The following is a 26,325-nucleotide window of genomic DNA, read 5'->3' on the forward strand; positions in this document are numbered from 1 at the left end:
ATGTGTCGTAAATGGGATTTTCAATGTTAAATTGAAATGTCCACAGAGTCCACATTCCACAGTGGATGTGGACAATTTTGTGCTAGATACAAGATATTGTTATAAGCTACAGGTGGATCAAATTGGAGGCTAATCGGAGTTGTTTTGAATTTTGTATGAATTTTCGAAAATTGCTCAATGATGAGAGATAGGAAAATTAGAGATTTTGTGACCTTGCTGTGACCTTGAACTTTGGCCTACTTGGCCCAAAATGTAATGGGTTTGTCCCAGGGCCTAGGCCTATCTGTGGGTACAATTTGATAAAGATGGTTGTAATAGTTTTCCCGTAAAGTTGCTAACAAACAAATAGACACGCAAACAAACACACAAAGCAAAGTGCAGAGGTAATAAAGGTTCTGCAGATTTGTTAAAAGTCCAGCATTGTTTCAACACTACACATGAAACTGATATACTATTGATCTACTATTACTTGTGGCTACTCTTTTTAGAGATCGCCACAGCAAATCATCTGCTTCCATCTGATTGTGGCTCCTTCATCCTCTACCTTCATGTCTTCCTTCCCCATATCCATCAATCTCCTTTTTTCTTCTTCCTCTTTACCTCCTGCCTGGTAGAGAACATCTTCATCATCCTTCTACCAATGTATTCACTATCCTCCCTCCACACATGTCCAATCATCTCAATCCCAAAGACCCTCTCAACACATGTTTATGAGTTACTTGGTTAATTAAGCAGATGTTTTAACCTGAATAACTTTTCTGATGCAACCCTCTCCATTTATCTGAGCTTGGGACTAGCACTAGAAACTGAACCAGAACTAGGACTAAATCCAAAACTGGAACCAGTGGCTGGATTGGAATATTACTGATATGTTTTTATAATAATTAAAAGATTTTAGTTTATGGAGAAACAGGACTCGAGACAGACTAAGTAGGGATGGTTGAATTGGTTTTGGATAAAATAATAGATTTTCTTTATTAAATTTCATTTGCAGGAAATGTAACTTTCTGAGTTCTGTCTCTTATTGTAGAGCAGCTTTAAGGAGTATTGGTTCTATCCAGGGGCACTGCTACCAATTGTGGGCCCCATGAAAGCTACACATTGTGGGCCTTTTCCCCGACTTCTCTCTTATACAGCGGATCTTACATGAAATTCTCATAACTTCTAGCCTGTATCCACTGGATCCCCTCCTCAGCTCTTTGGGCCCCCCACAAATGCTGGGCCCCATGAATTTGTCATATTTACACCCCCCATCCCCCCTTTATAGTGCCCCAGGTTCTACCCTCTGTCATTGTTTGACCAGTATTACATTAAATTCTCCTACTTCATCTGATAATTTCTGAAGTCTTGAAAAACATTTATTCCTTACACTCCAGGAATCTAATGCATTTATCTTCATGCAAATTTGGTTTCATTGTATGTTCAAAGGGATACTGAATAGTAAAATGTGCTTTTTGAGCTGAATTATGTGATAAACAGGTTCCATTTGGGTCTTTATAAGTCTTAACATCTTATACGGGAGGAATTGGTTGTTTAATTAATTTCTAACGGTTTTAATGTTATTTTATCTCCACCAATGGCACAGTCTGAAATTAAAACTCACAGAATTGCAAATGATTGATGGTAAATGATTGCATTCAACTAGTGCTGGAATAAACACCGCAGGCTCTACCGCATTTTGTGTTATTTACAGACACAATGAAAGCAGCAGCACAGTAACGACGTTATTTTTCCTTTTAGAAATATTTCAGAAGTTTTACGCTTACACGTGTTTGTCAGGAGTGCTCAGATATCCCAGGTTGAGCAGCACAAAAAGCCAAACTAACCCTCTCAGACCCTCATATGGCTCTAGGTGTCTGATTTTGTCCTGATGTTCTTGAACTCTAACTCCTAACCTGGACTTTGAGCTCCTCCTGACCTCCATTAACCTCTGAAAGACTTTGTAGCATTTTGTAGCAGTGGATGAAGTTATTTATTTTTAATTTCTTTTATACCTTTGTTATTTTCAGAAAATCCTTTGTACAGATTAACAGCAGCAAATGAATTCATCTACAAACAGTATTATCCTTGTATGTGTACCTTCATTGATCTTATCTGTCTGTGCTCATTCATTGTTTGCAAACTAATAAAAACACGACTAAGCCTTGTCATAAAAACTGAGCTAATTGTCTCCTCTTCCAAAGTGTAGTTACAACCACGTGAAACCAAAAAAAAAAAACTTCACCAAAATTATGGAGATAACGAGTCCAAACCACAACCTGCCTCCAACAAAGGGAAGAGACAGTCAGAACATGCATTAAGTCATATATATCTATATATCTATATATATATATAGATATATAGATAGATAGATAGATAGATAGATAGATAGATAGATAGATAGATAGATAGATAGATAAATTATAATATATTTAAAGGTATTTTCAGTTCCACATTAACATAAGGATGTCCATTTCCATACACTGATTCAGACTGTTTGACCGGATGATGTTAAATCTCAGTTTTACTAAGTTGGATGCTGTATTTTGTCTGTATCAGTCAGTATGTCAAACTACGTAGGTTCTTGAGAATGGGGGTGCGACGTCACAGCTGCTGCACCGTGGGGGTTTATTCATAGTAATTGTGAGGTGAAACCTCATGAGGCATCTTGAGCCAATTGGTTCAAGAAAGGGTTCATTTCTCGAAGCTTCATGTGCACACAAAACCACCAGGTGTATAACCATAGGTAGCTGTATCTTTGTCCATATAATGTGTGATACATTGAATTTTTGTGTCTGTTATGGCTCTTGGGAATGACTATGAATAACAAAAAATGTATGACCAAATAATTTCTCTATATAAATTATTACATATGTGTGTAATAAAAATATTTTTGAATGTATTCTGTGTGTGTAAATTTTCCACAAATGGTAGTATCTTATGATATGGCAGGTTGTGTAATGTTTTCCTGTCACTTCGGGAAAATGGTATGGGCTCAAGCAGGCAGAGGACAGTGAAAGTGCTTGTGGAACTTAGACAATGATGTACAGGGCAGGGGAGATTGTATTAATTTTTATTCTGAAATAACATTTTCTGAACAGTTTTAGGTTTTAAGTGATTCCTTTTTTTTTGTTTGTTTAACATAACACAACCTCTCTGGCCTTTGAAAACACCCTTCCACATGGTAAAGAAGATACTGGCGTGCATAAAAATGTGAGACCAAGGTTATATAAATTGGGGTACAGTAATTTTTTGCCTCTTCCAGTACTCCAGATAAGCAAATCTTATGCGTCTGAAATAATGTTAGATTTAGTTTACCTTATTAGGAGTTATCAAATCAAAATGTTCCCACTCAGGGGAAATCCTCCTCTTCCTTGCTGGCTCCATCCTCTTACCTATCCTTCTCTCCTAACTCTCCTAAATCTTCCAACAATCTCTCTCTCTCTAAACTCTCCAAACTATCTCCAAACTATATAAACACTATCAAAACTCTAGTATCCAAACAACCATAATGCTAGCCAAACTCTGAACTGACTGCAACTCACCATCAAAAACCCACGTTTTGAATAGAGCCTGAGGGGTTTAAATCTCTTCTTCTTCTTTTGTTTTTACAGTGGGTGGCACCTAGCATTAAGTTGCATTACTGCCCCCTACTATGATGGAGTGTGGACCAGAGTTAACTACACTTTTGTCCCCCCCCCCCCCCCCCCCCCCCCAATAAATAAATAAACATAATTTCCATATCCTAAATCCTATTGATCAACCCTGTCAAAAGTACACCCTGTCTTGAATGTACTTTTGACAGTGAATAATAACATGTTTAACTAAGTCTTCTTCTTGGCAGTAATTACATAATCCTGTAGGATGCTTCATAGCTTCATCATTTTGTTCAGTCTTGTATGTCATACCTTCAGCCTTGTTAAGATGTTCTCTTTCTATGGAAATCCTATTGCTTACTCTCCCCGTTCCCACTTGCTGTTGAACTACAGATGTCCTCCTGTTTTCCCTGTATCCTTTCTGTTTTGCCATTCTTTGAAAATGTTCCTTTTAATTATGGCCTTTGCCTCAGATTTACTGAAATGGATGTTCATAATTTCTTCTAATTTTAGACCCTTCTTAGCTAATGTGTCCATTGTCTCATTTCCTTTTACTCCCCTGTGTGCTGGTATCCACAGAAATGCGATCAAATGAGGGGTTTAATCTCGCGGCAAAATCTGAACCACGTCCCGAAGCAGTCACATGGTACAGGTGGTACACGTGGTACGTCTGCACTGGCTTCCTGTCGCTCAGAGAATAGACTTTAAAACAGCTCTGCTCGTTTATAAGTCTGTCCATGGTCTAGCACCAAAGTACATCTGTGACATGTTGGTCCCATATGAACCATCTGGGACCCTGAGAATCTCAGGAACTGGTCTTTTGCTGGTGCCCAGAGTCAGGACTAAACAGGTGAAGCTGTGTTTCAGTTCTATGCAGCTAAACTCTGGAACAGTCTTCCTGATGATGTGAGACAGGCCTCTACTGTGACAGTGTTTCAGTCCAGGCTGAAAACAGCTGTTCAACTGTGCATAGAACAACTGAAAGGGTTCTATCTGCACTCTTCTGTTTTACTTTGTTTTAACTGACTATTATTTATGTTTTATTGTTTATGTTTTAATTGTAATTGTGTGTTTTTAACCAGTCTCCTTTCCATTTTTGTAAAACACTGTGAATTGAATTGCCCTGTGTATGAATTGTGCTATACAAATAAAAGTGCCTGCCTACAGTCGGGCCGCGAGGCTTCGGTCATTATAATTTTCAGCTCCTCCCCTAAATGACGCAGGCATTGATACGCCCTCTTTATAGAGAAGTTTTATGTGACGTATGCATATATTAAGTCTTGCTGCGCGCGCATCTTAGAGGTAGTCGTCACGCGGAGTTCGTATGGTGGATGCTTCCATATTCCAGAACAAAACAGTGAGTGCCAGTGGGAAGGATGCCGTCGTCTTGCTGTGCTGTGGGTTGTCAGAACAGAAAGAGCTCACAAACAGATTTAATCTTCTACAGAATTCCTGCTGGTAAACATCCCTTCCACATAAATCGGCGAAAGTTATGGTTGCAGGCATTAAGACGCGAGAACTGGTCTGAGGAGAAAATGAGGAATGCTCGTCTGTGCAGTGCACACTTTATATCTGGTAAGAACTGGAGAATTATGCCGCCTTTCCACTACGTGGAACCGGCTCGGTATTCCTGGAGACCGTTTCCATTACAGGATACTACTGACTTTACAGTACCTGGGCGTCACAGTGATGCGGCGCGGTATTTCCGTGTCGTCTGTTCAGAGTTTTTGATAAACTCGGTCGTTGCGGTTTGTCTCGTCTGAATTTTTACGTCGGCCACCAAAGACTGAATCTCCTCGCCCGACCATGGTGTAGTTTTGGGCTGCTATCATGTGGATTAATGTACCACTATATTTACTGTCCACTTCCGCATCTGTTTTTTGTAAAACGGCGGGTCACAGAGGAAACTGTCTGACCAATCAGTGGTCTGCAGTGTGTACACGTCACAGTTTAGTATCGCTTGGAACCTCGGCGGAGGTGATACCAAAAAACTAGTACCGGGTACCAGATTCCAGGTCCTTTTTCGTAATGGAAACGCAAAAAGGCGAGTCAAGCCGGCACCACGCAGTGGAAACGCGGCATTAGATCTGCCATATCAAATTGTTTTCAGTGTTATAAAAGACCAGCATGATGTTCAGTTATTGAAAGTAACAACTGTGAAAATGAATGAGTATAGCACGAGCAAAGCAGCTGAAGTGTACAGTCACACTTGTTTACAATTTGTGTCAAATACCAAAACTCGGGACACACAAATGACAAAAAAACCCCACATGCAATGATGCACCACAAAACTCTCTCTCTCTCTCTCTCTCTCTCTCTCTCTCTCTCTCTCTCTCTCTCTCTCTCTCTCTCTCTCTCTCTCTCTCACACACGAGTGTGTATGTGTGTCCAGTGGTGGTACCAAGGGGGGGCAAATGCCCCCCCCCGGTCACAAACTTTGCCCCCCCCCCAGATTTGGGCAAATTTTTGGGAAAATTCGGGCAACAAAGAAATATGAAAAATCCATCAATGAAATATTAATATTTGATACAGTTATAATACAACCAGGCAGACAGTACTCCCCCCCGCCCCCCATGCACACATCTATAGAGGGTTCTCTCAAAAGCCAGCTGGTCACTGTCCAAAGCCCCACTGCTGCTCAAGAAGAGACTGAAGAGTAGGTCTAACATGCAGAGGTTGTTTCTTATGAATAGTATAGTTATAGGTTCATAATGATATGTGTGCCTTCAGTTCTGGAATGGATTAATACCTCTACTTGTATTGCATTCATCTTTCTTCTACATAAGAAATGTAAAGCAAAGAATTAGCACGAGTAGCATAAGGACTAGTTTTTTATGTTTTGATCCCACCTATTAATTACACATAGTTTTGTTAACTGTTCAGGTCTGTTTTATCACTCAATTTAAATGTCTGCTAGAAGATTATAGCGGTCGGTATGAAAGTGTACCTAAGCCTACAGATGTTGTCAGTGATTATATACATGTGCATGTAGTGGAAGCCATTGTATACATACGTTTTGTTTGATTAGTTAGTTAGGCTATTAGTTTTATTTTGTTTTCAACATTTATTAACTTGCATACATTGGCATTGCTGTTTGTTTGCTGCATGTTTTTCTGATGTGTTTAGAGAAATATGTGAAAGAAGATTGTACCTATTAAATAATCATAACAGAAAGTCTGAGTTGTTCATGCTGTAGTTTTTAACAAATACCTTGAATACATTAAGTATTACCTGACTTTACCTAAAATTGCCCCCTACATAAAGTGTAATGGATAGGCTATATATATACAGGGTGGGGAAGCAAAATTTTGAGGCAGGGATTGAAAGACAGTGTAGGACCAATTAGTTTATTGAAAGTCATGAGAATTTATTTGCCACAAGAAAATTTACATAATAGAAAATGTTTTTATTCTACGTGTCCTCCTTCTTTCTCAATAACTGCCTTCACACGCTTCCTGAAACTTGCACAAGTGTTCCTCAAATATTCGGGTGACAACTTCTCCCATTCTTCTTTAATAGTATCTTCCAGACTTTCTCATAATAGTTTTGCTCATAGTCATTCTCTTCTTTCCATTACAAACAGTCTTTATGGACACTCCAACTATTTTTGAAATCTCCCTTGGTGTGACGAGTGCATTCAGCAAATCACACACTTCGACATTTGACATTTGCTTTCCTGATTACTCATATGGGCAAAAGTTTCTGAAAAGGTATGGATAATAGTGTTAGGTATGATTATGACGTATATAGTGCCTGCTGAGAAAAAACAACTAAATGTTCATTGTAAATTTTGCTTCCCCACCCTGTGTGTGTGTATATATGTGTGTATATATATATATATATATATATATATATATATATATATATATATATATATATACACACACACACACACATATATACATATACATACATACATACATACATACATATATATATATATATATATATATATATATATATATATATATATATGTATATGTATATGTATATGTATATATATATATATGTATATGTATATATATATATTGCAGCCGCTAAAGCGCAAAGCGTTAATTTCGCACTATGTGCGAAATTTTTTTGTCCGCCCCCCCAACATTTTCTTTGCCCTCCAGTTGCCTCCCCACTTTTAAAATCCTGGTGCCGCCACTATGTGTATCTGTTAAATGCATATAAATCATTCAATTTTTTTTTTTTTTTTTTTACAGGAAAAGCGTCAATGGACCATGGTAGTCCAGACTTTGTTCCTTCTGTATTTTCATATACATTAGCTGTTACAGCAAGTGGACACTCAAAGCTTGAAAGGTAAAACTATAACAACCAGCAAAGTTAAAGTTTTTGTAATGACGAAAATGAAAAGATGAAATATACAGATGTATGAACATCAAATTTAAATAGTTGCATAGATCATGAGTATGTACAGAATTATATATATAATTTTGACAGATATCAATGCAAAAATAGGCGACAGGAGACACAGGTCACAAGGAACCCTGATGATGAAGAATATGATGCCATAACAGCTGCAGAGAGTTTAGTGAGCCTTCATTCGCAAGTGACTGGTAAGTAGTCTGCTAATCTGTTATCACATTTGCATCTAATGTTATCTTTACAAATTAACATAATGTTGACCCAGCTGACAGTTACACAATAAATTTAGTAATATGAATATGCAGTTGGAAAAACTACAGGTATGAAATTAATATACAGTTATGTGATATGATATATTTTGCAGATGATCAACCACCTGCGATATTATTATATCTATTATATATTCATTATATTGAGACACTGGAGTTCATGTGTACATACATTTAATGTCTCCTTCAAGTTCAATTACAGCTATTAAAGGTTAACTGTTTTAGCTGGTAATTAAACTCATTTTCATTCATTAAATAAGTGGCACTGATGCTAGCTACATCTAATAACTGCTGCATAGTTATTTACTTAACGACCCTTTCAGCATTTATTACAGGGCAGTATAAGTACCCGGGCAATAATTGAATTAGACTGCCTGTAACTGAACTTTGAATACACTTATCCTGCCATGAATGTGCAGTTAGCTGTCATTATGAAGCCAGTCTTTTTATTCACGCACACCCATACCTGATAACACTGAGACTTTTGTCCCTGTCTTTGACTGGGCAAAACGTCCGCCTTCAGGAAACAAAAGTCACAGTTTTCAGCAGCTGGGTGAAAAAGAACTAACTGCACATGACCACATGCCACGTAATTCTAAGCATCAAGACTCTTGTAGGCTTTGAGATTCTCGTGTGTGAAAACACTTGGGGTATTTATCAACTAGATGTAAATGTTTGGAAACTCCAAACTAGGCCAGCGTGACGTATCATTCACCCATTCACTGACAGGTAGAGAATAAGGATCAGGGAGCTGTACCCCAGATGTCAGTGTTAGCTTATTCAAATAAGCTTCTTTATCAGCTTTGTCGAGGCTTTGTAAACAGCTATTGACCTGCAGCGATTCGTGAGCGGCCATTGTTCATGGACTCGTGTTTTTGCCTCTGAGTTGCGCACGCCTCTTAATGACGTCACTGTTGTTAGTAAACTTTGAAACTCTTCTATTACTCCACACACATCTCAAAGCTTCAGCACATCTCATAAGATTACTAGCATTTCTTACGGTCACTTGCAGTTGACTACTGTTGGACAAAGATAAGTTTTGGTCATGGGAACAACGTGTTGTGTGATCAAATGTAATAATTTTTTGGACTGTTCACTTTTTTTCTTATGGTGGATAATTTTTTGGGCTGTTCTCTTTTTTTCTTATAGTGGATAATTTTTTGGGCTGTTCTCTTTTTTTCTTATAGTGGATAATTTTTTTGGATTGTTCTTTTTTTTTTTCTCATAATTTTTTGGACTGTTGCACCTCTGGGCCACCGCAGGGAGAAGTACGGAGGTACAGTGTGATAACATCCCACGATCATTTAAAGTGTGTTCCAGGCATTTTCATTCGGGTAAGTGTACAAATTTCAGCTGGAGAATGTTCTCATTTTGTTTTGTTCCCAAGAGGAGTAGCTCTGCATTTTGAACCTGAGCATGGATTTGCGGTGTTGTTACTAACGAAAAGTTGGCAGTAGACTTTGAGGGCTAAATGTTAACTTGCTGCCTGATATATATCACAGTGCTTCTTGTTGGGACTACTGTGGTCAGACACACCTGGAATAATCAGTGCGTCCAATAATGAAAAACAGGAAATAAAGGAGCTGCCTTATGCTCAGGAAGTTGTGGGGCTGTGCATAGAGCCCATGACAGGTGCTGTGGGAATGAGATAATCAATAGTATCCACACACTTTTCCTGTTAGTGATCAGAATGTTATGGCCAAACGGTGTAAGTGTTCCTTTATGTTCGACACCAGAGCTCAGCGTTTCAGACTGTACTTTAATTTTGAAATACTATTCCGGAAGTGCATGTTGATATGTCGTTCGACAATTCGCAGAATAAACTGTCAGTTCGGTCCAAATAACGGCACCGAACGCCGTCTGGTTCTGTTTTTAAAGTCCCACCAGAGATGGACCGGCACGTCAAACATCTGGATATGGGTTTATGTCCGGATGAGAAGCTGAGAGGAGCAGGTTGGTTTGAAGGGGCGCACTGTGCAAATGCTAAGCTAACGTTAGCTAACGCTGGGATCCGTTTAGACACTGAAAGTTTTGTTGACGTCGTATTTTCGCCGTCGGGACGTAAAAACTGCTCCGTCGGGCCAAAATGCGTCTGTAAGCAAACAAACAGCTGTGACACGAACATCTGTCTGTCACGTCTGCGGCCTGGAGTTTCATTGCATTAGCATGTTAGCAGCTGTTATCTCAAATTCAACTTTAACCCTGGTAGATCACCATGGCAACGGGGTTACATCACCATGGCAACTGACTCTACAGTTTGTTTAAAGTTCTCTGTAGCTTCTGTTTTCCTCTCAAAGGTCACAGAGGAAAGAGTCCCAGAAAGCCGTGAGTTTTCATTATCATTTCATTTTTGCCTCATGTTTGTTCTGCAGATTAAAGACAGTGTCCACATGTTGGGCATCCAGGACCTTCTCATCCACATAATTTTGGGATGTTTTAGAGATAATTTGTGGGTCATTGTAGACTAACTCGACCCAGCCTTCTCATTTCACATGGAGAAAAGCTCTTCAATACATATTTTAAAACTCAGTTGAATGTACCAGTTGGAGATTTTAATGTTAATGCAGAAACTTGTATTGTTCCTCTAGGAAGTCATTTGCGTTATTTCAGAAGGTTCTGTTGTTCCTGTAGAAAATTCTTGTATTTTTGTAAGGGTTTCAGATCTTCCTGTGTGAGATTCGAGTGTCAATGCATGCAGTCGTCATGTGTTCTACTGTTACTGCAATATATTCCTGTGTCCATGTAGGAGGTTCTTGTGGTCCTGTAGAAGGTTATATTGTTAGTGTAGGATATTCTAGTGGTCCTGGAGGAGGTTTTAATGTTACTCTGTGTGTGTGTGTGTGTGTGTGTGTGTGTGTGGGGGGGTGTTATTACTGTTCCTGTAGGTGGTTCTAGTGGTTCTACAGCATGGTGTATGTTTTATTGTGGATTCCAATGTTACTGTAGGAGGTTCTAGTTGTGCCGTAGAGGGTTCTAGTGGTTCTGTAGGGGGTCATAGTGATACTGTGGTAGATTCTGATGTTCTTCAAGGAAGTTCTTGTGTTCCTGAAAGATATATATGTAATGTTACTGTAGGAGGTTGAAGTGTCACTGTAGGAAATTTTAGTGTTGCTGTGTGAGGTTCTGTTGGTCTTGTAGGAAGTTCTAGTGATACTGCAGGAAGGTTCTTGTGTTCTTGAAGGAGTTTTTTTTTTTGCTGAAGTTTTAATTTAAATTTTATAAACACATAGTCATAAAAAACAAATAAAAACACAAACCTTGCTTGGGTACTTGAAGGAGGTTTTAGTGGTCCTGTAGAAGTTTCTAGTGGTCTTGTAGTGTTCTAGGACTGTGTTTCCAAAATGGATCAGAACCCAAAATATATAACAGAAAATGTAAACACAGAAGATATGAAAAGATACTTTCAAAGACATGATTTCTATAATAGAAGAGTCAATAAAACCTTGACATGGTGATGGTAAGTGTGAGTGCTGAGGGGACAACTAATTTCTGTTTTGGGTCTACGAGGGTCGGGTGTTCCAGTAGAATATTGTAATGTTCCTGTTGGCTTTTCTAGTCTTCCTATAACAGATCAGGTGGATATGGATATCTCAGTAATATAATTATATTTCCTGGTGTCCTGCAGATGTCCTTCAGCTCTCAGTGGTTAAAGAGGAGGTTCAACCTGAGCAGCAGGAGTGGAGCTCCAGTCCGGACCAGGAGGATCCAGAACTACCCCTCATTAAAGAGGAGCAGGAAGAACTTTGGACCAATAAGGAGACTGATATAATCAAGTTCAGATTTTCACCTGTGCATGTGAAGAGTGAGGATGACAAAGGTTCAGGTAGGATGAAAATCCTGATGTTACATGTAATATTATTAGAGACAGAGCACCTGGTTAATATGAGACAAACGATCCAACTGTATTGTCAAAGATGAAAAGCTTAAAGACAAGATTTGCACAAATGCACAGAGGACCATCTAGACCTGGTGGTTTTAGATGTGTGTGTGTGTGTGTGTGTGTATATATATATATATATATATATATATATGTGTGTGTGTGTGTGTATGTATACTTTATTTTTATTTGTTTTATCAACAGACAATACAAGACAGAAACTGGGGTCCTTGGTTGAACACTAAATACAATAGTAATTATGCTTTGTTTTGTTTATAGTCCAGCCATTTCCTCCAGGCTTTAGATAGTTTTGATTCCAGTTTTGACTCGACATTCATCATTAAGTAGGAATTAGATTTAGCTGGTTTTGGTGCTGCACTGAAACCATATAATGGTAGAAAATGTCCAATATGCCCGACAACAGTAGTACTTGCAAAATGACAGTTATACAGATGTAAATAAGTGATGAAGTAATGCTACAGTGGTTATAGACCATATTTTTGACTTGGCAAGAAGAAATACTTGACAGAGTAATTAGTAAAAAAAAAATCCTGGTAATGTGGGTGGTTTGTATTTCCACCACACCTCAAAGTCCAGCAATATCTCCAGTACAGATGATGTGTGGAAACACTAACAGAAAACCATAACTGACCGTTGCATTGTTTGTGTGTTCACTGTGTCCTGCAGATGTCCATCAGCTGTCTGTTATTAAAAACGAGGCTCCCCCTGAGCAGCAGGTCTGGAGCCCCAGTCTGGACCACAAGGATCCAGAGGCTGACTACATTAAAGAGGAAAAGGATGAACTGTGGACCAATCAGGAGCTTCGAGGAGTGATGCAGCAGAGACCGAGTTCAGGTAGGACTGGATGAGATTAATTTGTTATCTGAACTATTTTTCAGATAAAAAAACTTAAAACTGTGTTCGATCTCTAAATAATCCTGGAATATTACATACATGCTTGTACAAGACAAAACTTTCACTACTTTATTGGAAATATCTCTGGTGATGATGAGAAACTTAATTCTTTTTATTTTCACTGAAAGTGTAAGCATTTTCAATTGATAGATTCTGTGGACCTTCAGCTCAGTTGGTACAAGTTGGGTTTATTTACATGCAAGACTACCATAGATCAACAAACAAAATGAGAACCTTTTCAGGAACATGTTTGTCTGTTTTTCCTGCTGTCCTGCAGATGTCCAGCACCTGATGGTGGTTAAAGAAGAAGCCCCCCCTGTCCAGGAGGAGGAGGATGATATCATCAAGTTTACATTCAACCCTGTCCTTGTGAAAAGTGAATATGATGAAGAGAACGCTCAGTCCCCAAAGCTTTATCAAAGACAAACTGAGGAGAACAGAGAGGAACCAGATGGAGAGGACAGCAGAGGTCAAAGTGATTTGGTTATGGAGAGAAATACAGGAGAAAAACCTTTCAGTTGTGCAGTGTGTATGAAATGTTTCAGACATAAAAATGATGTCCGGAGACATATGGCAACTCACACAGGAGAGAAACCATTCAGTTGCTCAGATTGTGGTTCAAGATTTGCTCGGAAGTCACACTTGGTGAGTCACATGATAAGCCACACTGGAGAGAAACCTTTCAGCTGTTCAATTTGTCAGAAATGCTTCAGATATAAAAACGATGTTAGGAGACACATGGCAACTCACACAGGAGAGAAACCATTTCACTGTTCAGTATGTGATTCAAGATTTGCCAGGAGGTCGCATTTGCTCAGTCACATGATATGTCATTCTGGAGAAAAACCTTACCATTGTTCATTTTGTCAGAAAGGTTTCAAACGTAAGAGTAATGTTCAGAGACATATGATGATCCATACGAGGGAAGACAATAGCAGCAATTTGGATCTAGACAAACATGAGGATAGTGATGACTGGGCTGACGGTGAGAAGAATGCTCAGTCATCACAGCTCCATCAAAGACAAACCAAGGAGAATGGAGAAGAATGTGATGGAGAGGATGGTGGAGCCTCCAAGCCAGCCAGTGGGTTCCATCCACACAGACAATTACAAGCACAGACTGATGAGCAGACTGAAGACTCTGAGAGCACTGAGGAAGATTTTAACAATAAGACGAAACATCCTGGCAATAGGAAACACAGACTGGTTGATTCTTCTGAACGCGTTGCAAAAGTTTCTCAAAAGACAATCATGGCACAAGTTACCAATGCTCCAAGAGACAAAACCAAAAATAAAAACTTAACTGTAATTGATGTGGGATGTAAAACTAAAAGACATCACTGCTCTGAGTGTGGTAAAGCCTTTGAAAAGATGTATTTTCTTAAGAGACACATGAGAGTCCACACAGGAGAGAAGCCATTTTTCTGTTTAGTATGTGACAAAAGATTTACTTGTAAGTCAAACTTACTTGGTCACATGACACGTCACACAGGAGAAAAACCATTCAGTTGTTCAGTTTGTCACAAAAGCTTTAGACATAAAAACAGTGTCAGATTACATATGGTGAGTCACACAGGTGACAAACCGTTTTGTTGTTCAATATGTGGTATAAGATTTGCAATGAAGTCAAATTTGCTGAATCATATGATTTGTCACACAGGAGAAAAACCTTTCAGCTGTTCAGTTTGTCAGAAACGTTTTAAGCGTAAAGGATGTATGAGGAAACATATGCTTAGTCATTCAGAAAATGCTTCGTGTGTTGGTGAAATTCATACAAGCAGGAATTTAGATCCAGTCAAATCTGAAAGAGTAGGTATTGATGGGTAGACCTGCAGCTAATGATTATTATCATTTAACCCTCCTGTTATCATCAAATATTATGAACACATTTTACCCTTGGGGTCAATCTGACCTCAGGGATATTTGCCTACAGAAAATGATTTACATAAAATTGTTGACCAAGTTTTTATGTCAGGCATTTTGATTATTTGTTGAATACATGAGAATATATATGAGAATATTGTTTCCCCCTACTCCATGTCACATTAGCAACAAAAATGGAAAATTATGGTTCCTCTACTCACTTCAATAAGGTAGATGTGCTGCTAACCAGACACAGACCCAACAGACACAGTCAGCCATGTTGAAGACAAAGTCATTATTCGAGCTCTACATGTAACCATCATTTGAAAATATTGTACTTGAGATGATAATTTTAGCGGAGAGGCATGTTCAGTTGGAAAGACTAGGATGTGATCAACTCATAAGCCTACACTGGCTTCCTCATTTTGGCAGGACTTCACAGGTCAAGTTGTATCCAACATGCCCACACTGCAAGAAGTATCAAAGTTCTGGTGGGAATAGTTGTCCCCCACCCTCTGTTATATATCAACTCAAAAGTATGAACTCTGCACCTGCAGGTGTGGGGATGTTAGGTCACACACACAGACAAGCTTTTTCCAGCTAAAACAGCTTGGGGTCAAATTGACCCCAGAGGAACACCAATGCATGCAGTATGTATTCAGCACATTGAAAAAATATCATGATAATTTTATGCTTAATCAGTTGTCCCCATCAAATTAGGAAAAGTCATGAAATATGAAGCAAAAAACAAAAAGTCAATTATTGTTTTTTTTGCATGGTAAACATTGAATGGGGTCAAATTAACCCCAAGGATAATTCGAGGGTTAAGATTGTTGTTTGGTTTATGAAATGGTAAATGGAAGCCCAACAGGATGTCCTGAAATGTCCTGTTTGATCAACAACCAAAAGATAATCAGAAAATATTTGAAAGATTTAAGAATATGGAATCAAAGAATTTTTACTTTTGTTCCTGGAAAAATAGTCCAGACTAATGAATGAAAATCACTGTTGATTAATTTAATAGTTTGCAGCAACTTGACTAATCGCAGCTCTACAGATAATCGACTGAAAACAGAATGGAGTCATAAACTGACCCTCTGTGCACTGGATGATTGATGCCAAACACAATAAGTCACTTCACTTGACAGCCCAGTGTTAGTGGTAGTCAGTTCACAGTACTGGATGTTTTCAAGATATTCATGCTTGTGATGATGAACATTACTTCAAGGCAGAGGTGTTCTTAACTTAAATCCTTTTTTTTTTTCTTCTAATTTTACATACTTAAAGTGGGTGTTATATTTACCCAGCGCAGGTCTCTTGACTGACTTGTGTAAGATATGTTCTCAAAAATAAAATATATTTAAGCCTCTGGTGCAGTATTTATCATTTGCTTCCAAAGTTTATAAAGATAGAATTCAACTCCTGAAAACTTGCCAAAACATTCAGTTCCTTAGGAAATCATACATGTTGGACACAATGTGTTCTTTATTAAAGTGAAACAACAAAGAAAGTCTGAGAGGAGAAACCAAACCGACAACCTCTGTGTCATGGATGTTGTTTGTTTTTTAACCAATTTAATAACTGGTCAGAATGTATCTGGCAACTCTGTGTACAGAAATAAAGAATCCACCTTTTATTTCTCTCTGTTGTGTTGGTGAGTACAATTCACAAAGATAGATACTTCAAACCTCATAAACATTTACTACTAATTAATGATGATGAGGCTTCAGGCTAGGAATTCAAGATGGTATAAGTACTTTACCTTATCTGAATTTCAGGAACAAGACCTCAGACACTCCCCTTCCGGTCATGTGCTAATGTTTGTTCTTGATACCATGCCCCAGCCTCCCTTTCTTGTCTGTCTTCCTTGCTTTGAGTATTGGAGGTTAATTCAGCCTGAGAGCTGCAGCAGACCCCTCAGAAGGTCTTTCCCGCCCTGCAGCCTCTTGATCATCTTTTATTTCACCACAGTTGTCATTCAGATCATCATGGCAAAACATCCATTTCTTCATTTCCACTTGTAAACACATGATTATATTATGTTTCAAATTAAGGTGTAGGAAAGTGCCTTTAAACATCAGAACGTGTTCTGGTTTGAATAAAACGGACACTAAAGAGAGTTTTTGCATAAATTAATAATTAATAAGTTAGTAATTTATTTAATTTTATAATACAAATAACATCTCTACAACTGTAGAACAGCCCTCAAACTCAGTTATTTCATAGATAGATAGATAGATAGATAGATAGATAGATAGATAGATAGATAGATAGATAGATAGATAGATAGATAGATATGACATCGTCTCAAAATGCGAACTAAGTGAGAAAATAATTAAAATGACTGTTCTGAACAAACTTGTTGAATCTTGGGCTTTAACGAAAAAAAAAAAAAAATCCTGCTTCCATCTTTTTTTCCACGGATCCTCTTTCTGACTTTTATTTTGTAGGAGGCCTTATTGCGTCACAGTCAGACACAGGAAGCGCTCACGTGTGTTTGTTTATAATGAAAGTCCTCCGTTATCTCCTGGAAACTGTTTGGTTCAGTCCATCCGAACCAACAGAACCTCTGTAAGCGGATGAAACCGGCTGACTGGACTTTGTTCTGTTCACATTCTGTGTCTGTTTTGCTCCTGATTTATCTCTTATTAGCTCAGTGATGCTAAAGTTAGCTTAGCTCACTAGCTGCTAACAGACCTGTCAGTATGTGATGGAAACAAACTGTGTTTTTGACGGAGTTTGTGCGGAAAAAAAGAGAAAAAAAATGCCTAAAGTCTGTTGGCTATCTGACATTGTTACAATGATAGGAAAAGAAACAAGGTGGAAAAAAGAGAGTCAGAGTTACTAACTTGCATCTGTTGTTTTCTATCCTCTGCTTAAACTGAGTTGATACTGGCCTGACCCTAAAGCACTGACCTGTGTGAAGATCCTCCTTAAACTGCAAACATGCTTCTTCTTTTCCCAGAATGGTCATATCTATCAGGAGCTACTTTAAAACTCACCAGACTTTGTGCATGCATCATTAAGTGGATCAAATTGTGTATTGAGGTTTTGCACACACGTCACATGATCACGTGGTTTTCTGTTTACGACGCCATATTGGTAGGCAAGCTTTCCTTGGATCATACAATTGCCCATTATTGGTGATATTTATCTTTCTCCTGTGTAGATCTACAATAATGTAAAGCTTTAAGCAGTGGGATCATGGTAACCACATGTGTTGCGGTTGATTGCAATAGATGAGTTTCATGTGACGTATGCATACACTTAGTCTTGGAGGAGGAATTCATGCCGAGTTCGTAGCGTGTTAAACGATGGACCTGCTAAACTCCTGTGTACCGTTTATTACTCAGTTTTCACTAATTCTAAATTAGGCAGAAAGACTGCTGGGTTCCATTGGTGTCAGCAGTGGTTCTGTTCTGCCGACCGCTGTTTATAGTTATTACCGTGGTTAGCGTAGCTTCTCAGTATAGTTAGCCTGCGTGTCTGTTGCGCTTAGTGGCGTGGAAAAAAAGAATTGTCATCATGTGGTACGGTGATGAAGACCCCTTTAAACCTACCAGGAGGGCTTCCCCTGGACTATCACCCTACAGAGAGAGAGTGATTGTGGATCTACCTGCTCCCTTTGCCGGCGATGGCAGCCAGAGCTTCCCCAGCTGGAAGTGGCAGTCGGAGCTACAGCGGGCGACACTGCTGAGTTCAGGTGGAGCTGGTGATAATACTCCCCACCCATCTGTGCAAGTCTGCTTTTCTACTATGGGACAGCCTTCGCGAAGCGGTCAAGTCAAATTATGCGGCTGTGAAAGAGAAGATGGGATCAGCTTTTGGACAGAGACAGTTAATGGACCATTTCAGAGCTAACATATCGGCTTGTTCACCAGTTCTGGGGGAGATCCTGGAGGTGTACGGCTGATGTGAGCCGGCTGGTAGCTGGTACCCGTGTTTTTACCTCCAAGTTACGCGCGCATCACTGTTGTTAGTAAACATTGAAACTCATCTATGGTGCCTTAGTCACAAGCAGACATACTCGCAAACAACAAACCACGCAAACACGAGTTCAAAGAAAAACACGATATAAAGCAACAGTTCTGACTTTCTGGATCCAGATAGCGTGCCTACCAATATGGCAGTGTAAACAACAATCACATGACCAGTGATGTCAGCTGCAAGTCCTCAATATTTTTTGGGGTTAGGGTATGGAAAATGTCTCCATAGGGCTTCATAGGAGGTCTGAAGACCTGGATATGTGTAAATGACTGCATTAACCCCTCAGTCTGTCAGCATGTCCAAAGGTTTGAGAATGAGCTCATCGCTGCTCTGTGCTTTTATCAGAATGTGTCTTTTGAAAAACTTATACTTCACATTTTGTGGTATCAAGGTTCAAGATAGTTTAGGTCTGACCTCTGTATTTATTTAGGCTTGAGGTGAACATACACATTTACACAAATGTTGAAAGAAAGTGAAAGTGGTTTCACTGTCAAAATGGAAATTTTATTATTATGTATTTCAGAATGTCCTGCAGATGTCCATCACATGCTGGTGGTTAAAGAAGAGAAGAGACCCCCCGATGAGCAGCAGGAGTGGAGACGCAGACTAGACCACAAGGACCCAGAACTGCCTTACATTAAAGAGGAACAGGAGGAACTGTGGACCAATCAGGAGGCTGATGTCACTAAGTTCCCATCCACACCTATCCCTGTGAAGAGCGAAGATGATGAAGAGAAAACTGAGCAGAACAGAGAGGAACCAGATAAAGAGGACTGTGGAGGATCTGAACCCGCCAGCAGCTTTAATCCATCTAGACAGCTTCAAATGCAGACTGAAGACTCTGAGGACACTAAAGACAATGATGAAGACTGGACACCAAGCAGGAAACCTGAGTCACATTTAAATAATAAGACAAAGCCTTCAGCCAGTAGTTCAACTGAACAGATGAAGGCAGACGCTGATGGAGATGACTGTGGACGATCAGAAGAAGACAACCTAGTCCACATGAAGGACTTAAAAAATAGAGTTGACCAAAGCAGTCAGTCCATGTCCAAGAGGTCAAGAATCTTTGACAACAAGCGTTATCTGGAGAGACACATGGACACTGACATCAGAGAGAGACTGGCTGGTTCTTCTGAATGTGGAGCAACGTTTTCTCAGAAGACAAACATTACTCAGGAAAGAAATGCACAAAGAGACAAAATGACAAAACAAGACTTCACCATAAGTGATCGGGGAGGTAAAACAAAAACACACGAGTGCTCTGAATGTGGTAAAACCTTTGGCAGTAGGTCACGTTTGAAGATACACTTGAGAATCCACACCAGAGAGAAACCCTTTAGTTGTTCAGAATGTGGTAAAGGATTTACTCGGAAGGGATACTTACTTGATCACATAAAACTGCACACAGGAGAAAGACCTTTCAGTTGTCCAGTTTGTCAGAAACATTTTAGACTGAAAAGTCATGTCAGGAGACATGTGGCGGTATGTCACTCCTCATTCATAAGCAACACAGAGTTCACCAACACTCACAGTAAAAGAATTCAAAATGACTTTCCTATAATTGATTTTGGAAGTAAAATGAACAAACAATATCTCTGCTCTGACTGTGGAAAAATATTTGAAAAGAGCTCTGCTTTGGAGAGACATGTATGAATCCACACAGGAGAGAAACCATTTGATTGTTCACTATGTGGCACAAGATTTGCTCACAAAGCAAACTTAATCCATCATGTGAAAACACATACAGGAGAGAAACCATTTGTGTGTTCAGAATGCAGCAAAAGTTTTACTTGGAAGGCAAGTTTACATACTCACATGAAACTCCACACTGGAGAAAAACCTTTCATTTGTGTATTTTGTCAGAAATGTTTCAAACGTAAACATCATGTCCAGAGACATATGAGGATCCATACAAGAGAGTAAAACTGGGTTAAACAGACAAAAATGCCATCAGAATACAAAAAATTAATATCTGTTGAAAGTGATAGTCTTTATATTAAATTATATTTTTTTGTTCTGGTTAAAAAGTTTAATTTCTGATTGTATGATTTATTTATTTTGTCAAAACAAAGTGAGTGTAATCTGATTTCTTATTCAATAAGAGTCTGGTCTGATCAGCTCTAACTGTAAAGTGTCATGATGACATAACTTTTGTTATGATGTGGTACGAAGTAAATAAAATTTGATTGAATGAAGATGAGGATATTCAAGCATTTTGTGTTTTTGTCTGACAGTGGAAACAGTAAATGAATGATTTTAAGAAAGAATATGTAGTGTTTTTAATATATTATAATAAGTGTTATTACACAGGTTTACATGTGATTTTGGAAATAGATGGGTTGTTCCTACTTGACAGTCACTTTTCCGTCCGTATGATTAATTAAATCATATTTTCTCTGAGTCACACATTTATAATAAATGTTTTAAATTGTGTTTGTATGTGTTCTTTATCAGAGATCAGAACCATCACATGTTTGTCTGTTAGGTTCAGTGAAGAAATGGCACCAATGAAGTTCAATTTAAAAACAAACCTATATTTACTACTGATCACGCATAGGGGGCACTAAAGAGAACAGAACTGAAATATCTGAAATTACTACTGTAACTCATTTGCTGATTAAGTAGAAATCTGCTTTCTTTCAGTTCTGTTCTGAAATAGTCCAACACTGAACCCAATGATGACTTTAGATGAGATGAGATGAGATTAGATAAAACTTTATTGATCCCTTGAGCAGAGCCTTTGGGAAATTAGGGATATATATATATATATTTCCAAAGTGATTCAGTTTAATATTTTATGCTTTTTATGCTTTTATATGTGTATTATGTTTCCATCTTTTTAGGTCTTTTACATCTTGTATAATTTTCATTTCATGGCTTTTATACAATTTTTATCGAGATTTGTTATTTGTTTTTTGGCTCCATGTTTTGTAGAAAACCCCAGACCATGGCATTCAGACTCATTTAGTTCAGGACCTCATAACAGAGGTATTTCAAAAAGCAGTTTTTAAGACATTATTAACTTTTCTTGGATTCAATTAACACCTTTATATTAATAATGATATTGAAAACTTTAACCTATCGCAGGCAAAACTACAGATTTTGTAGAACTTCCTTCCACTCCTTTTCAAATATATAAATGTCAGTTTCTTTTCTGTAGAGTGTAGGAATTTTTTTTTATTTTTTTTTTATTTATTTTTTTAAATAAATCATATTTCCACTAAATGTTTATTTTCTTCTTCTTTACACATACAAAATGAATTTCAATTCCAAAATCTGTTAACAGTACATTTACCTAAGTGATATACAGAAATAGACAAACCATTGTTAATATTAACATATTAAGAATTAAAAGTTTCTAGTTCTTGCTGATGAGCTTCCTCCGAACCGTCTAGAGTTTTTTTTTTTATTTTGTAGGAGCTGGTCTGACGTCACCGGAAACTAGCTCGTTTTATCTCTAGCTTTACGCGCTTCGATCCTAATGGAAGTCCTCCTTTCGCTTCCGTGTTTGGTTCCGTCCGTCCGAACCAGCAGAACCTCTGTATCCGGGTGATACTGTAACCGACTGGATGAACTTTGTTCTGCTCACAATCTGTGTCTGTTTTACTCCTGATTTATCCGGTATTAGTAGCTCAGTGATGCTAAAGTTAGCTTAGCTCGCTAGCTGCTAACAGACCTGTCAGTGTGTGATGGAGACGAACTGTGTTTCTGACGGAGTTTGTGTGAAGAAAAAGTGGGAAATGTCCCAAAAAGTCCAGATTCTGAGGTCGTTGGTGGAGCAGAGACTAACTGCAGCTGCTGAAGAGATATTTGGGCTGTTTGAAAGAACCATAGCAGAGTACGAGGTGGAACTTTGTCGAACTAAAGAAGAAAACCAGAGACAAAGACAAATACTGGACTGTGTTTGGAATCCGACAGTCCAGATGCACAAAACAGGTTTGGATATTTACTTGGATTTTGGTTTCTTTTATTTTTTATTTATTTTTTTTTTTAAATGTATTTCATCACAGAAGCCATTAAATGTTGTTGGTTGTTTACTCTGTCAGATCAGGTGAGTTACCTACAGACTTTACATTTTGATCCAGTACAGTGACTGTCATTTCATTATTATTTATCCTTTTTATCTGTTTACACTAAAGTCTCCTTTCATTTTGCATATGTTGCACTTTATAATAAAATGTTAACTTTGTGTTTCAGAATGTCCTGCCAATGTCCATCAGCTGTCTGTGGTTAAAAAAGAGGTTCCCCCTGAGCAGCAGGAATGGAGCCCCAGTCTGGACCAGGACCAGGACCAGGACCAGGACCAGGACCAGGAGGACCCAGAATATCACCACATTGAAGAGGAACAAGAGGAACCGTGGATCCGTCAGGATGGGGAGCAGCTTGGAATCCAGAGGCTTAGAGCGTCAGTTAAACAGCCATTGGATTCTGATGTGCTGTTTAAAGGAACAGTAGCAGAGTACGAAGAGGAAATTTGTCATTCAAAAAAGGAAACTGCAACGCAACAACAACTATTGGTTTTTAAACCCAAAGTCCAGTTTCACACTACAGGTTAGTTGACTTTACTTTTACATTTGATTGAAATGGTTTAAAGTTACCTTTCTCAGACTGAGCTGAAGGATAGACATGTCTAATGCAGTCGAGCATTTACTGACACCAGAACACTGTTGTACACAGATTCATTACTTCCGCCAAGGAGGTAATGAATCTGTGTACAACAGTGTTGCAACAACACAAACCAGACAAACTTGGCTTGTCTGGTTTGTCTGTCTGTGTGCAAGATAACTCAAAAAGTTATGGACAGATTTGGATGAAAATTTCAGGAAATATCTATACTGGCACAAGGAACAAATGTTTAAATTTTGGTGGTAACTGGGGAGGGGGATCTGGGTGAAACCTCATGTGACTTTTGTAAGAAGGTACTATTGTATGGAGAAACATTTTTTTTTTTTTTTAAATTCATCAATCAAATAGAATAGATTTGCAGTTAAAGAGATTTGAGAACAAAAGACAGTAAGTGGCAATAAAAAAAAAGAGATAATTTTGCTTGAAAATCCCTCCTCTTTGCTTGCAACTTCAGAAGTTTTGCTTGCAAATTAAACTGCACTTAATGGGCTACGCTGATGAATGAGAGAAGAGTTTCTATTGGTGGGTTTTACATGGCTCCAGCGTTGCTAATAGCTTCCCCGATAAACCCACTTCTCTGTTGTGTTATTGTTACTTGGAGGTCAGTTTATAGTCTGTTGCTCTTAGAAATTGTAATGCGTCTCATAAGTAATGATATAGCATCCGGAGACACAATGGAGAAGTGAGTTTAACGCGGAAGTTGTAGCTGACGCTGGAGCCAGGTCAAGCCCACCAATAGAAACTCTTCTCTCATCCATCAGCGTAGGCCCCGCCCGTTAAGTGCAGTTTAATTTGCAAGAAAAACTTTTGAAGATGCAAGCAAAGACAAGTTATTCATAAGAAAATGTTTTGTTTTGTTTTGTTTTTAAATTTCCACCTACTGACTTTTGCTCTCAAATCTCTTTTTTGGTTGCAAATCTATTCTGTTTGATTGATGAATAAAGAAACAAATGTCTCCATAGATCTCCTGTTGGGTGTTGCATGTGGCTACAGGAAGCTTTTTTCAAACATGTACCTGATACAAGACATGAAGTGTTTATGTGGAACCTTAAGAAGGAGCTTCTTTTTCCAAATATTACTGGGGTCAAATGTTGACCCATTCATAACACCAGTAATATTTAAACGTTTCAAGTATGTTTAATTCCCTGAAATTGTTCACCAGAACCAACACTGGTGTTGTGTTTAAGACAAATATATGAGAGCACACTGTTCTTTACTGGGAATAAACCTGGTTTCTGCTGTGTCCTCCTATTTTTTTGTAATTTGTCTGTATTTTAGGGCATCCTGCAGACGTCCATCATCAGTCAGTGGTTAAGGAGGAGGTTTCCCCTGAACAGCAGGACTGGAACCCCAGTCTGGACCTGGACCTGGACCTGGACCAGGACCTGGAGGACCCAGAATACCCCCACATTAAAGAGGAACAAGAGGATCTGTGGAGAGGTCAGGAGGCTGATCGCACCAAGTTCCAATCCACTCCTGTCTCTGTGAAGAATGAAGATGACGAAGAGAAGGTTTATTCCTCACAACTTCATCAAAGACAAAGTAAGAACAGACAGGAACCAGTTCAGGAGAACTGTGAATCAGAACCAGCTAGTAGCTTCCATCCACATAGACATTTACAAGCACATAGTGATGAGCAGACTGAAGACTCCTCTGAACATGACAGCGTTGACAGTGACTTTTGGAAAGAAGTCTGTGAACGTCGGACAGTGACAAAATCTTGTGAGAAGGGAAATGATGTAGGACGTAAAAAGAAACTTTGTTGTCCTGAGTGTGGTAAAATATTTTTCTTCAAGTCAGTTTTGGTGACGCACATGAGGGTTCACACTGGAGAGAAACCATTTAGTTGCTCAATATGTGGGAAAAAATTTTCAAGAAAGGAAGCCTTAGTCCCACACATGAAAGTCCACACAGGAGAGAAACCATTTAGTTGTGCAGAATGTGGTAAAAGGTTCACTCAGAAGGGAACCTTAAGTGTTCATATGAAACTTCACACAGGAGAGAAACCGTTCAGCTGTTCAGTTTGTCAGAAACAGTTTTATCGTAAACATCATGTTCAGGCACATATGAAGATCCATACAAGAGAATAAATGCACAAATAAACACAAGAATTCAGATTTAAAGACGAAAAAACAAATACTGACAAGCAGACTGAATGTAATGCAAGACTATCAGAAAATAAACAGTTCAAAGTTTAACCCCCCCACCCCACCCCACCCACCACACACACACACACACACACACACACACACACACACACAGAATTAAGGGAGGATAATGATTTTCACTGGAAATGATGTGGGAGCTAAAATACACCATTGTGCAGTAAAATATTTAAAGGCGGGGGATCACATTGGATAATACTCAAGAGAATTCATACAGAAGAGAAACCATTTGATTGTTCTGAATGCAGTAAAACATTTCAGCCATTGATGTCAGAAAGGTATTAGTTAGTCATATTGTTTTACAGATGCATATTAAACAGGACAGAAACTGTGTTCTTCATGTGGTAGAAAAAAGCTGGTCTCACTTTTTTGGCTTGTGAACTTTTTTTTAAAAAAAATGACCAAATCAAAATACTTTATATATACAATTGAAAAGCGTATCAAAGCGTACTTTGCATCACTCCATGAACCCTTTTGGGCCAATAAAATCTGGTCCATTTCAGATCAGTTTCTTACTGTAATGACTTTTTTTGAATGTACTTGTTCAAGGTTCATAGTCCAGTCCAGTTTCAGCCTCCAGCAGACTTCCACATGATCATCAGTCAAGGTGGAACACTATTTGGACAAAATAATATTCACGTGGAAACATGACCACTGTCTGACTAACTGTGATG

At 38.6% G+C, this 26,325-nt stretch overlaps 2 protein-coding genes across 2 annotated transcripts in view; both read left to right on the forward strand.

Annotated features, from left to right (window-relative positions):
* Window positions 1-5,110: 5,110 nt before the first annotated feature.
* LOC115428086 (glutamic acid-rich protein-like) overlaps window positions 5,111-26,325 on the forward strand; it is a 657,495-nt gene continuing 636,280 nt past the window's right edge. Inside the window, exons 1-4 of the mRNA XM_030146916.1 lie at window positions 5,111-5,150; window positions 7,784-7,880; window positions 8,040-8,137; window positions 11,841-12,038. Coding sequence (XP_030002776.1) covers window positions 5,111-5,150; window positions 7,784-7,880; window positions 8,040-8,137; window positions 11,841-12,038 — 433 coding nt within the window. The remainder of the gene's footprint in view (window positions 5,151-7,783; window positions 7,881-8,039; window positions 8,138-11,840; window positions 12,039-26,325) is intronic.
* Window positions 22,489-26,039, forward strand: LOC115428093 (zinc finger protein 84-like). The gene is made up of 3 exons (XM_030146926.1): window positions 22,489-22,796; window positions 23,058-23,411; window positions 24,765-26,039. Exons 1-3 carry the CDS (start codon window positions 22,550-22,552, stop codon window positions 25,574-25,576), a joined length of 1,413 nt encoding a protein of 470 aa, XP_030002786.1. The 5' UTR covers window positions 22,489-22,549; the 3' UTR covers window positions 25,577-26,039.

The sequence above is a fragment of the Sphaeramia orbicularis genome, chromosome 11, assembly GCF_902148855.1.
Source record: "Sphaeramia orbicularis chromosome 11, fSphaOr1.1, whole genome shotgun sequence".
Lineage (NCBI taxonomy): Eukaryota > Metazoa > Chordata > Actinopteri > Kurtiformes > Apogonidae > Sphaeramia > Sphaeramia orbicularis.